Consider the following 13,405-nt stretch of genomic DNA (forward strand, 5'->3'; position numbering starts at 1 on the left):
CGGAGAAATTAGAACCTTTTCCGTTTATTCACTACCACTTGTTTTTTCTGATTTTTTTTTTAGATTATTATATATTATATTATTTTTATAATATATAATATATAATTTTTAACAATCCGACAACTACGCTTAACGTCGTACAATTCCATTATCGGCCCGACGGATGGCGTGAAACAACCAAAACAAAAACAAGTGGTAGTGAATTAACAGAAAAGGTCCAGAAATTAAAAAAAAATATAAAGTAGTTACTACTTTTTTGGCAAACGTGCATAAAAGTTGAAAGTCTTGATGCAATACTTAAAAAAAATAGATATCACTATATACAGTGACATAAAATTTGTGCGTTTTTTTACAAATCAACGTGAGTAATATTCACGTCCCCTTAACTTTATTGAATCATAGCTCGCTGATAATTGAATTAAATAAAAAAGTTGTTTTAACAATAAATCTAATTTGATTATATAAAAAAGAATAGGATTATCATCTGAAAATTGAAAGTTGATACTGATTTAAAAGATAAGGAATGATCATAAAAATGTAATTTTACTCACTATGCAGCCCAAGATAGAAACAATATTCCACAAAGAAAAAACTTATTTAAAGAGGATCTAAAGAATTTTTTTTTTTTAATTGATATTTATATTTATAATAATAATTACAAATATTATGCTAATTTTACCAATTTTTCAAATACACGTTATAAAAAAAACCCAGCACAGGGGATTCGCGGCACAGTGGTAACGTGGCATAATTGGATCAAGTATAATGATATCTGACAGTGATTCAAATCACTATAAAAAAAAAAACGCTTCGATGCAAATCATTAGATAGTGTTTAATTTAAAAAAATTGGTGTATTATTCCAAAAGCTACATGATCTGCTAGTTCCTTATTAATATCCTGATTAAGATAAAGTATGTCGAATGAAAAAGGGATTATTAAAAAGTATTATTTCTCATAAAAAAATTGTATTGATCCATATATTTTTCAAAAAGTTATAGAATAGTAAAGTTAAAAATGTAAAAAATTAAATCGAGAATTTTCACACAAAAGTATCATTCGGTAGCCATTTTCACCACGAAGACAAGTCCAGAGGTCAAATTTTTTTTTTCCATAATAAAGTACCTTACATTAGCTTTAATTTAAGATATATATAAAAGTGTCAGACCTTCCGGAACATTTTCAAAAGTTAATTTTTTGTGAAAAAGTTGTCATTTAAATCCCCCTCTGTGGTCAGGTAAAGAGTCAGATTTACAAAAAAAATATATCAAATGATAGGTAAAGACATCAAGCATCTATAAAAAAATTATATTGATATGTTCATTTTTGAAAAAGTTACGGCAGTTTTTAGTAAAAAAAGTTGAAAAATTTCGAAAATTAGCGAATTTTAAATTTGTAATTTTTTTGGAGGTTTCCCCCATTTACAGGGAATGAGGGAAATTTTTTTCAATTTTTGAGGGTAATGTCTTCGACTAAATATGATTTGTGATCTTTTGACGTATCGTTGAAAGAAATGGGTTCGGTGAGAGCTGAGAAAAAGTGGCAAAAGTCACAAAAAAAAATAACAAAATAAAAATAAAAAACACATTATAGTAAAATTAATACCTTATCAGCTTCGCATAGAAGCTAAAAAATTAATTCTTAACGTTTTAATTATTGGGAAAATTTAATTGATTAGGGATGATGGTTTTAAAGAATAATTGCAAATATCTTTATAATTGATTTATTATCATTTTAATCAATAATAACAATTTAATTCTAAATAGGAAAGTATACTTTGTTCTTAGATAATTAAAAATTAAATAGAAAGAAAATCACAGAAACATAAAATTTTATAGTATTAAGTAATCAGTCTAGGGGAATGGAGACCTTCAATTGACTTTTGAATGTGTGGTAAATGAGAATATCCAGATGGCCCCCAATCATGAAGTCCAGGTTGGTTAGCTAATCTATGTGTTAACTTATGTGCAATTGAAAATCCACCACTTCCTTCTAGTTGAGTTAACACAATTACAACTTGCCTTTAAATAAAATTTAATAGATAATTCATACATAATATAAACATTTATTAAGTTAAAACATATATTTAAATAAACTAATATACCTGTGAAGAGGTGGTACTGAGTCAATTGTTTTAAGTAAACCTCTAGTAGACATAACATTATAACTTTCTTGACAATCACATTTTACATGTATCCATTTATTAGTATGCCGATTTTCAATAACTACAACAAGTCCAGCCCAACCTTTAGTTAAGTAATAAGCAGTCATTCCTTCTCTGCCCTGATAACAAATTTAAAGTAGCGTATATAAATAATTTGATAAGTCTCTAATATTGGCTTACTTCGTGTCTTTGTCCCTTTGCTAAAGTGAGGTTTATAATAGTATCTGCTAAAACAAATGATGGAGGGGATACTTGTTCAACCAATAACCGTTTAGAGCTATGAATAGCTAATACAAATTCTGGATAAGATGATGGATCAATCAGATCTAATCACAAAAAAAAATATTAGACATTTTTATAGTAATTGTTATTTTCTTATCGCACAATACACTAGATGTTATTTCACTCTACTTAATCCTATGCCTCATATCCTCATCAATACCACAGTTATTTTGTAAAAATAATCCTTAAAACTTAAAACTTTCCATCTCACCTTTGACGTCCTTGTTTATTGTCATTATTCATGTTCTCTTTCATCAAACTCATACTCTATATATTCCATCTTACTTCTACTAATCCTGAATCCTTTTCTTCTAAGACTAATATTCATATCTCAAGCCTTTGGTTAACTTTCTTTCTATTTTCTCGTTGTAACACTATATTATCAGCAAACAAATACACCATGGTCCCTCTTTTTATATTTCCTTTGTAATTTCATCCATTACTATAGAAAATAGATAAGGGCTTATAGCAGAATCTAGGTACATACCTATTTTTCCCTTGAAATCTTTTGTTTCTCCTCACACATTTTACTCTAATATAAGTGCCTTTATACATACTTATTTTACGTTAATAAATGTTGTTAAGACTTCTTTTTCTCATTAAAAACCATATTAAAACCTCTTTAAAAAATTTAAAAATTATCTAATACAGTTGACTAAACTATACAAAATAAAACAATTTTGATCACCTGCCTAATATATATGCAAATTTAAGTACTCATTAATTTGAATTATTATGCAAAAATAATATTAATATTACATCATAAAAGCTATATAAAATTTACGACAGATATTACAAAGTAAGTACACAATGAACAGTTTATTAATAATTTTTAAATTATTAACAAATTTACAATATTAATTCAATGTGATGTAAAATTTATCATAAGCATTAATATTCTTTAATTTTGTAAAATGTAGTCTGAATATGTACAAAATAATTTTCTATCTAAGATTTAGCTAAAAATGGGTGGCTTTTGTGGTCTCATTTTTCAGTAAGTCTAAAACACTCTGTGTTAGGATACAAAATATATGATTTTAATAATTTAATAAATAGGTATTTATTAACTCTTGAAAATATGCAAATTTTCATTTAATTATCATATTTTAACACATCCATTTTTATGTTCATATTTCTTATAAATGTTAAATCTCATCTAGCTAATTTATTTAGAAAAAACAAAAATATAAAACGATTCAAAACTAATCTATAGTTGAAAATGAAAAAAGGAAAATATTAAATTATACTCTAACATAGAGACAAAATTTCAAGTCAAATGACACTTAAATAACTAATAAAATTTTTTTAGAATAGTTTTAGGTGTTTCCTATTTCAAATTTTTATTTAATAATATGATAGGAGTTCTTACCTGTATGCCAATGATTAAAGGCTAAGCAAACAACAACATATACATCTGGCTCCAACATTTTATGGGAGCTTACAAAACCTCGAACTTGACGTTTACTATGTTCTACAAGACGCCCTATACTAACTGTTCGTTCTGATGTAACATCCCTACTTCTCATTACAGCTACACACAAATCAAGTTGACTTCTATTACATTTTTCAGATTTTCTGTTTATTTGCATAAATACAAGTATTTAATGTTATATATTATTATTAACTGTTTACATGTAATAAGGTGATTCTTTTAACATTAATTAATTTCTTCTAAAATAATAACAAAATGGAGAATTTTCTTTATGGATTATTTTGTTTCATATATCTCTTGATTTTTTAATTACAATGTATTTTTAAGCCTGTCCTTTATAAGGCTGTCAACTTTAATTTTTCAAATGGCCATATAACTATTTAACTAACTAATAAATTCGTAAATGATCTTTTTAACAAAATTATTAGTCAATAACAACTTTTAAACACTATTTCAGGAGTTAACATTTCTGTATATAGATAGGGGAAGGGACATGTGTTTACTATTTTTATCATTTAACATTTTTCCCTATATTCCTATTTCCATTTAGGTATACACATATTAACAACTTTCGAAATAGTAGTTCAAAAGTTGTTATTGTCCTGAATTTTTTTATATCATTATCTAATCTATTAGGTATTTAAATACTAATAATACCATTTGATAAATTGAAATTGATACCCTTATATTAGATTGACTTAAAAAGTAATTTTGTGATAAATAAATAAAAAAATATATGAAACTAAGAAACCTGAAAAAAAATAATCCATATTTCTATTATTTTAGAAGATATTGAGTGGCTAACATTAAAATGATTACCCTATATAAATATAATAAAATTAGCAATTTACCTTTGTCCTTCTTGAAAAAGAGTAAATTCTGCTTCGGTTGGTTCAGAAACTGTAATTATAACACAAGATAAGTGTTCGGTAGATGATAAGGGCGGCAAATATCCTTTTAATCTGACCTCATTCCATAAATTATTTCTCACTTTACAAATATCAATACAATCAAAGTACCTAAATTAAAATTTTTTTTTGTTAGTCAACAATGAATATACATAATATAAAGAAATATTACTTTAAAACGTCAGTGAAAGATATCCAAAATACACCTTCACAACACCCATCAGGCATTAACATTGTTTTTAAGTCAATAGTCCATATATCTGAGTCATCTGACCAATCACCATTCCACGAAAAGTGTCCCCAAGGATTTCTTAATTTTAATAGTCTTTTCCCATCAATATCTTTCACATCTAACACAGAGTAGGCATGTCGAGGTCTTAAACCTACATTCTGATATGCATCTTCATCGACTTTCATGTTACCGCCACCACAAGAGGCACCCATTAAAAATCCAGCAAGACGGGAACTTAACAACTGTGCCCATATAAGATCACGATCTAATTCATCCTCTGTTGGAACTGAAGATGATTGTAAAGGAATACTTTCACATGGTGATCCGGTTAATGTAGCAAGACCTTCTATTGCTCTACCAGAAACAAGTGCTTCATAACAACCATATAATTTAGCAATTGCTTTTTCAATTAAAGGAACCCATAACTGTTTACGCTTTGCCTATATAATATACATATACATATTAAACAATTTAAAAAATAAAAAACAATGTAATCAGTGCTGGTTTAGATACAATTAAAGCATGTAAAGATAAAGGTTGTCAAAATCAAAAAGGTAACAAGTAGGGAAAATGATGGGATGATACATTTCATAAGTTGAAAACTTGTTTTTGCTCATCATTAAAAAAAAGTTCAAACTATTTTTTTAATAGATAATAACACCCAGCATTATAATAATACTTGCATAAAGCGCAGAGAGGCCTAACGCTGGCACAGTGCGTAATGAAATTATAAACAAACCTGACTATAAACAAGGTGTCCTCTATGATCACAAGGTAATAAATCATCAACAAGAACAGTAGTCCATTTACCATCTTTACAAAGTCGAACTTGATATGCTCCTTGTTCACAATAATCTTTGGTAACCATGACATGTTTAACTAAATCATCTCTTTCTGCCAAAACTGTTAAAGCACTAAGTAACCAGCAGTTTCCCAAAACACCTAAAAGATCAATAACAAATTATTTTTACATACTACAAAAATAGGTAAAAATAAATTATTCAATACTAGCCTTGAATAATGTCTGAAGGTTCTGGTTTTTTAAAAACAGTCCAAGATAATTCATTATCTCCTTCTGAACTAACAATTGATTTTGGTCGTAACCATTGAGTTACTCGACAATTTTCATTTCTTTCACTATAGTATAAAGATTTTGATGTAGGAGGAAAGACATCATCAATAAATTCCTCATTATTCTAAAATAAAAGGTATATGTTTATTTTAAGTAATATATTAAAAAGTAAGTAACAAAACAATTCTTTTTATTTTCAGAGAATTAAAAGAAACACTTATAAATCATTAAATATTTAACTAATTGATTAATTTAAAATTATTATTTTAAATAAAAAATGATATATACTTGTAAACAAAAAATAACTATATCATTCCATTTTTCACGTGCATTTTGTTCTTCAATTTTTCTTAAATCTTCCATAAGTTCACTTTGTTTTTTAGAATGATTTGATAGTAATATGGATGAATAATATTCTGGTTCTAGGTTTTTTTGACATATTGTACAACGTTTAGAGTTTGGTTCATTATCAAAAGTACAAGATGGACATTGAGTATCTGAACGTCTTTTCTTAGTAGCTCTTTTGCTAGTTTTACAGGCTTTACATACCATAGCAGTTAATCTATTTTTTAAAGTGCATTTATCACAAACCCAAAATTCTCTTAACGTACTGTAATTTGGACTTAAGCTTTTAGCTTTTGACCCACCACAAGCATTACAAACAAAAGTATGTGCGTCATTAAGTAGTGTGCAACGTTTGCAAGGCCATTTTTTTTTAGGTGGTGTATATCTCACACAATCTCGCATCATTGTAATAGCATTCCATCCACATGATTCACATGAATCTGACCAAAATGGATTTAAGGTAAATGAACATTTTTCACAATTCCAAGTGCTCGTAACTTTGGGTTCTTGGTCAAAATCTGTAACAAAAATAGAAAATTAAGTAGGTAATTCAATAATGAAGTAGTTTTATATTTTGTAAAGTTCAAACTAAGTTCTCACTAAATTTTATAATGAAAAAAATACAAAAACTTCTGTGCAACAAAAAAATTGCTATATTAATTTTAAATCCTAAAATAATTTGATAGGAATTATCTGTTTGATTACATTTTTCTTAAGAATTACACAATTCTTAAGTTATTTAGTTTATTGATAATTTATTAATTTATTATTAAGGTATAAAATATTATATTTTTTCATGAACTCTGAATTTTTGTTATATTTATATGAAATGTATTAGTAAACATTAAAAATGTTAACAGTTAAATATGAATTTTAAATATTTGTAAATGGATATTTTATTTGACAATAAAGAACGGAGGAACATGTTAACTTTATTATATCCATCTCAAGTTTCATACAGCTCATTTTAATTAACTTAAAAGTTAATTTAAGAAGATTCTGTAGTAAGATAAAAAATGACATTTAAAAACAATCTATTTTATATAATTGGGTAGAGTACTTTTGTGAATACCCCGTAAATATTTTTAAAAATCATTTTCTGACATAAAAAAAATTAGTAATAAATCTAAATTATAGATTATAAATTATATGATTTATAGTCTTCAAATTCAAGGATTTTAAACAATGTATTTATATTTATGTATGAAAAAAATCTTAATAGCAAAATTTATATGTAAAAATTAACTTTTCAAGTATAAGTATTTAGTGATATTGTAATTTATATTGTAATTAAAATCACTATCATAAAAAACGCTTTGATGCAAATATGTAAATAGTGTTTAATTTAAATAAATTGTCAGATTATTCCAAAAGCTACATGATCTATTTCCTTATTTATATCCTGATTACAAGTTTTATTATTTATAAGTGTAATATATGAATAAATATATATATATATATATATTTATAATATATAAAGGGAAATGGTTCAATTTAAAAAAAAAAGTATGTTGAATGAAAGAGGTACATAAATAGTATTTATCATAAAAAAATTGTATTGATAAATAAAGTTAAAAATATGAAAAACAATTGTTTACAATTTTTTTTTTGTTTAAGTATATATAAAGTGTAAGTATTTTAGGAACACTTTTAAAAAATAAGTTGAAAAATGTCTACTTTCTATATGCATTTTTAAGTTTTAAATCCCCCTTGTATAAAATCAAATATATATGTAATATATAAAATCGAGAATTTTAACATAGAAATAGCATACGGTAGCCATTTTCACAGTGAAGACAACATAAAGTCCGACATTTTTTTTTTCTCATAATAAATTATATTACATTTGCTTTAATTTAAGGTATATGTAAAAGTGTCAGTATTTCCACAACACTTTCATAAGTTAATTTTTTGTAAAAAAGGTGTCATTTTGAATCATCCCCTGTAGGCAGTAAAGAGTCAGATTTAAAAAAAATTATATCAATTTGATAAATTTTAAAAAAGCTATGGCAGTTTTAACTAAAAAAAATGTAAAAAATTAGTGATTTTTAAATTTATAATATTTTTGGAGTTTTCCCCCATTTACAAGGAATGAGGGAAATTTTTTTCAATTTTTGAGGGTAATGTCTTCGACTAAATACGATTTGTGATCTTTTGACGTATCTTTGAAAGAAATGGGTTCAGTGAGAGCTTAAAAAAAGTGGCAACAGACACAAAAAAATAAAAATAAAAAAACATATCCTAGTAAAATTAATACATTCTCAGCTTTGCATTGAAGCTAAAAAAGGAATTTTATAATGCAAAATGTGAATATTTAAAATTTTGGGCATCAACTTTGGTTTTTTTAGGCTGAGTAATATATTTTATTTAATAAGTAAAATATAAAATAATTTTTAGATTTTAATTAAGAATTTAAAAAAGTATTCCTAGAAAATAGTTTAATAAAGTATTCAATTCAAGTATGCTATTTATATACCTACCAAAAGGTATATTTACAGCAGCATCATGAGGATGATGTTCCATATTCCTAAAAGAATCACAATTTTGACATTGCTTTACAATGGTATTTCGAGTTCGGCAATTTTGACAAAGCCATGATTTATTGCCTAAATTTAAAAGTATAGAACTTTTAGAAAAATTTTGTGACTCTTTAGGACTTGCTTCAAAACCATTCCAAGATTTTCTACGTTCTAGTTCAACAGTCTTGAATTGTAAATTAACTAAATATTTTTTTCTATCAATACTAATAGTATCACTAAAATATATTTAATACATTTAAATACTTTATTATTAAACTTATAATTAAAAATAAATCTTACGCATCATCTAGTTTTAATGTTCTAACAGCATTTTCAGTCTCTGAACAAAGAATATCCGTAACATAAGGTGTACGACATCCATGAATTGTTTTTGTTTTAAAATCAATCGTTTTTTCACTATAGGTAGTACTTCTATGAACTTTACATCTAATACATGAAGCACGATCTGTAGGATTTATAAGTGAACAAGAATTGCAATGCCATTGAAGGACTGATGCAATCGAGCCCATATTAGCAACTAAAATTTTTCATTTAGAAAAAATTAGTGTCTTTTATAAAATTTAAACAAGAGAACATTTGTTAAAAATGAATACATACTTTAAATGAGACTCTTATATACATTGGTAAAATAATAATTCTTTACAAAATAAGACAATTAATAGGATTTCATTTTATTCCACAAATTAATTGCAAAAACTATTACAATATTAGACCGTTGTCCAAAATTTGTAATATGCAAATAATTTTTAACTTATAATCAGGTAACTAAGTTTACATTTTATAGACATTATCTATGATTTATGAATTTGAAACAGATGTTTTTCTTATTTTGATAACTATTCAGCGTACCACCACAGATAAGATAAAGTATTATCTTATCTGTGGTACCACGACATAACGAATTGAATACGTAAATAATGAATTTAAATTACATTTCAACAATTACGTTATTATGACCGGCTTTAGACTTCTAGAAATATTCATACCTTCATAAATAAATAAATTGGGTAGAGGGGGAAATAAAACAATGTGATAAAGAAGCTTCCCATCAGGATCATAATCCAATAAACTGAAATAGACCCCACAGACAAGTTCTTCAAGCTACGACTTACGTAATCATGCTTAGGAGTAATTACATAATATCCATGTTTACTGCAGTATATAATGTTTTATGTTTTTTTTTATGTCCAGGAGTTCTACCAAGAAGGTTAAGGTCCAGTGCATAACCTCATATGATTTTGTTTTTAGGGTTGGTGAAATTTTAAACAGACAAAGTATTTTTGTTGAACCACGTTATTCAAATTATTATTTATTGTTATAAGTATATTTCTTACAAAATTATCTGTCTCCAGTTCAAAATTTACCATTCTAGAAATTGGACTAAGTTACCCATATTTGAAATGGCACTCTTAACTACTCATTAAAATTTTTTAATTGTCTTCTAAAAAATCCACTATTTTGTGTTTATCAGAAAGTATTTTGAATACTTCGCGTTTAATCTTTGATATATCAGGCCTAAGAGATATTTAAAATAATTTAATAACAGAAAAATGTAATTTTGGAAACTTTAAAAATATATATTAACTATTGTATTTTAAAATTGTTATATATAAGAAAAACAGTGACAATATTAACTGCGCGCATGTTACAACTACGAATGAGCATCAGAATAAATATAGTAACATTCAGTGTAGACTTCTAAGTTGTGGAAGATACATGAGTTTTATTTAATTCTAAAAATGTATACTAAAAGTTTTGTATTGAAAGTACTTTTGTTAATTATTTTTTTCGTGTTTGTTACATATAATTTGTATCACACATTTGTAGAACAACAATACCAAAAAAAATTTGAAAATTTTATGAATAAGTATAATAAAAGTTACACTAATGAAACGGAGCGAAATATGAGATTCAAAAGGTTTCAGGTTTGCAACTACATGTTAATATGTATATAATGTGTTAAGTAATGTTAATAAAAAAATTATTTCAAATTATTTTGATCAAATTAATTTTAAAACGTAAATTTTTTTATTTAAAATGGAAATTTGAAGAGGTCTATACTTTTATTCTCCTCTATCAATTTGTATAAAAATAAATATCTACAGTTTTTACTACGTAAATAAAAGATTGATAAATCAAGTTTTTTTTGTCATAAATCTTTACTATGATTGATAATTAGTAGACTTCGACACTTATAACACCTAAAATCATCAAAATAAAGGCTTAAAAACACCATCATAAACTTATAAACAAGCATTTATAAATAAAAAAAAACAGCACAGGGGGGTCGCGACACAGTGGTGACGTGGCATAGTTGGATTAAGTATAATGATATCTGACAGTGATTAAAATCACTATAAAAAAAAAACGCTTTAGATAGTGTTTAATTTTAAAAAATTGGTGGATTATTCCAAAAGCTTCATAAACTGCTAGTTCCTTATTAATATCCTGATTAAGACAAAGTATGTCGAATAAAAAAGAGATTATTAGAAAATAGTATTTCCCATAAAAAAATTATATTGATCAATACACTTTTCAATAAGTTATAGCATTATAATGTTAAAAATGTAAAAAATAAAATTGAGAATTTTCACACAATAATAGCATTTGGTAGCCATTTTCACCTTGAAGATAAAATAAAGTCCGAAATTTTTTTTTTCCATGATAAAGTATATTACATTAGCTTTAATTTAAGATATATATAAAAGTGTCAGACTTTCCGGAACACTTTCAAAATTTAAGTTGAAAAAGTCAATTTTTTGTGAAAAAGTTGTCATTTTGAATCCCCCCCTGTAGGCAGGTAAAAAGTCAGATTTATAAAAAAAATATACCAAATGATAGGTAAAGACATCATGCATCTACAAAAAAAAGAATTATATTGATCCATACATCTTTCGAGAAGTTATAGCATTATAAAGTTAAAAATATAAAAAAGAATTTTAAATCGAGAATTTTCACACAATAATAGCATTCGGTAGCCATTTTCACCGTGAAGATAAAATAAAGTCCAACATTTTTTTTTACCATTATAAAGTATATTACATTAGCTTTAATTTAAGATATATATAAAAGTGTCAGACTTTCCGGAACACTTTCAAAATTTAAGTTGAAAAAGTCAATTTTTTGTGAAAAAGTTGTCATTTTGAATCCCCCCCTGTAGGCAGGTAAAAAGTCAGATTTATAAAAAAAATATACCAAATGATAGGTAAAGACATCATGCATCTACAAAAAAAAGAATTATATTGATCCATACATCTTTCGAGAAGTTATAGCATTATAAAGTTAAAAATATAAAAAAGAATTTTTTTACAAAAATCGTATATTTTTTATTAAGTTTAATGTCTGTTTTTACCATGAAGATAAAATAAAGTCCGAAATTTTTTTTTACCATTATAAAGTATATTACATTAGCTTTAATTTAAGATATATATAAAAGTGTCAGACCTTCCGGAACACTTTCAAAAGTTACGTTGAAAAAGTTCTACTTTCTATATGCATTTTTATGTTTTGAATCCCCCCTGTATTTAGGGAAATGGTCCGATTTAAAAAAACAGTATGTCGAATGAAAGATCTATATAAATACTACTTCTCATAAAAAAATTGTAATGATTCATACATTTTTCAAAAAGTTATAGCATAATAAAGTTAAAAATGTAAAATACAAAATCGAAAATTTTTATACAAAAATAGCATTCGGTAGCCATTTTCACCATGAAGATAAAATAAAGTCCAAAATTTTTTTTTACCATTATAAAGTATATTACATTAGCTTTAATTTAAGATATATATAAAAGTGTCAGACCTTCCGGAACACTTTCAAAAGTTACGTTGAAAAAGTTCTACTTTCTATATGCATTTTTATGTTTTGAATCCCCCCTGTATTTAGGGAAATGGTCCGATTTAAAAAAACAGTATGTCGAATGAAAGATCTATATAAATACTACTTCTCATAAAAAAATTGTACTGATCCATACATTTTTCAAAAAGTTATAGCATAATAAAGTTAAAAATGTAAAATACAAAATCGAAAATTTTCACACAAAAATAGCATTCAGTAGCCATTTTCACCGTGAAGATAAAACAAAGTCCGAAATTTTTTTTCTTCATGATAAAGTATATTACATTAGCTTTAATTTAAGATATATATAAAAGTGTCAGACCTTCCGGAACACTTTCAAAAGTTAAGTTGAAAAAATTAATTTTTTGTAATAAAGTTGTCATTTTAAATCCCCCCTTGTGGGGAGGTTAAGGGTTAAATTTATGAAAAAAATATACCACATGAAAAGTAATAATATCATGCATCTATATAAAAAAGAATTATATTGATATGTTCATTTTTGAAAAAGTTATGGCACTTTAAAGTAAAAAAAATTGAAAAAATTTCGAAAATTAGCGATTTTTAAATTTGTAATTTTTTTGGAGGTTTCCCCC

General features: G+C 25.7%; 2 protein-coding genes across 2 annotated transcripts in view; one reads left to right on the forward strand and one right to left on the reverse strand.

Moving 5' to 3' along the window:
• Window positions 1-1,706: 1,706 nt before the first annotated feature.
• LOC126905694 (calpain-D-like) lies at window positions 1,707-9,748 on the reverse strand. The gene is made up of 12 exons (XM_050685670.1): window positions 9,572-9,748; window positions 9,254-9,491; window positions 8,915-9,189; window positions 6,378-6,952; window positions 6,030-6,213; window positions 5,757-5,959; window positions 4,958-5,457; window positions 4,729-4,896; window positions 3,815-4,020; window positions 2,344-2,489; window positions 2,104-2,282; window positions 1,707-2,020 (listed from the first exon to the last, which is right to left on the reverse strand). Exons 2-12 carry the CDS (start codon window positions 9,481-9,483, stop codon window positions 1,840-1,842), a joined length of 2,847 nt encoding a protein of 948 aa, XP_050541627.1. The 5' UTR covers window positions 9,484-9,491; window positions 9,572-9,748; the 3' UTR covers window positions 1,707-1,839.
• Window positions 9,749-10,675: 927 nt separating this feature from the next.
• LOC126905710 (cathepsin O-like) overlaps window positions 10,676-13,405 on the forward strand; it is a 13,344-nt gene continuing 10,614 nt past the window's right edge. The window contains exon 1 of the mRNA XM_050685694.1: window positions 10,676-10,899. Within this exon, the coding sequence (XP_050541651.1) occupies window positions 10,714-10,899 (186 nt within the window). The 5' untranslated portion in view covers window positions 10,676-10,713. The remainder of the gene's footprint in view (window positions 10,900-13,405) is intronic.

Source organism: Daktulosphaira vitifoliae, unplaced genomic scaffold (genome assembly GCF_025091365.1).
Source record: "Daktulosphaira vitifoliae isolate Bord-2020 unplaced genomic scaffold, ASM2509136v1 Scaffold_1, whole genome shotgun sequence".
NCBI classification, from domain to species: Eukaryota; Metazoa; Arthropoda; class Insecta; order Hemiptera; family Phylloxeridae; genus Daktulosphaira; species Daktulosphaira vitifoliae.

What these genes read in the sequence shown, in the direction of transcription:
- LOC126905694 (XM_050685670.1), bottom strand. Translation starts at nt 9,483, where the DNA reads ATGGGCTCGATTGCATCAGTCCTTCAATGGCATTGCAATTCTTGTTCA. An exon ending in TGCTGTAAATATACCTTTTG is followed by an intron (nt 6,953 to 8,914) that starts GTAGGTATATAA and finishes TTTTTGTTACAG; the next exon opens with ATTTTGACCAAGAACCCAAA. An exon ending in GACACCTTGTTTATAGTCAG is followed by an intron (nt 5,458 to 5,756) that starts GTTTGTTTATAA and finishes TATATTATATAG; the next exon opens with GCAAAGCGTAAACAGTTATG.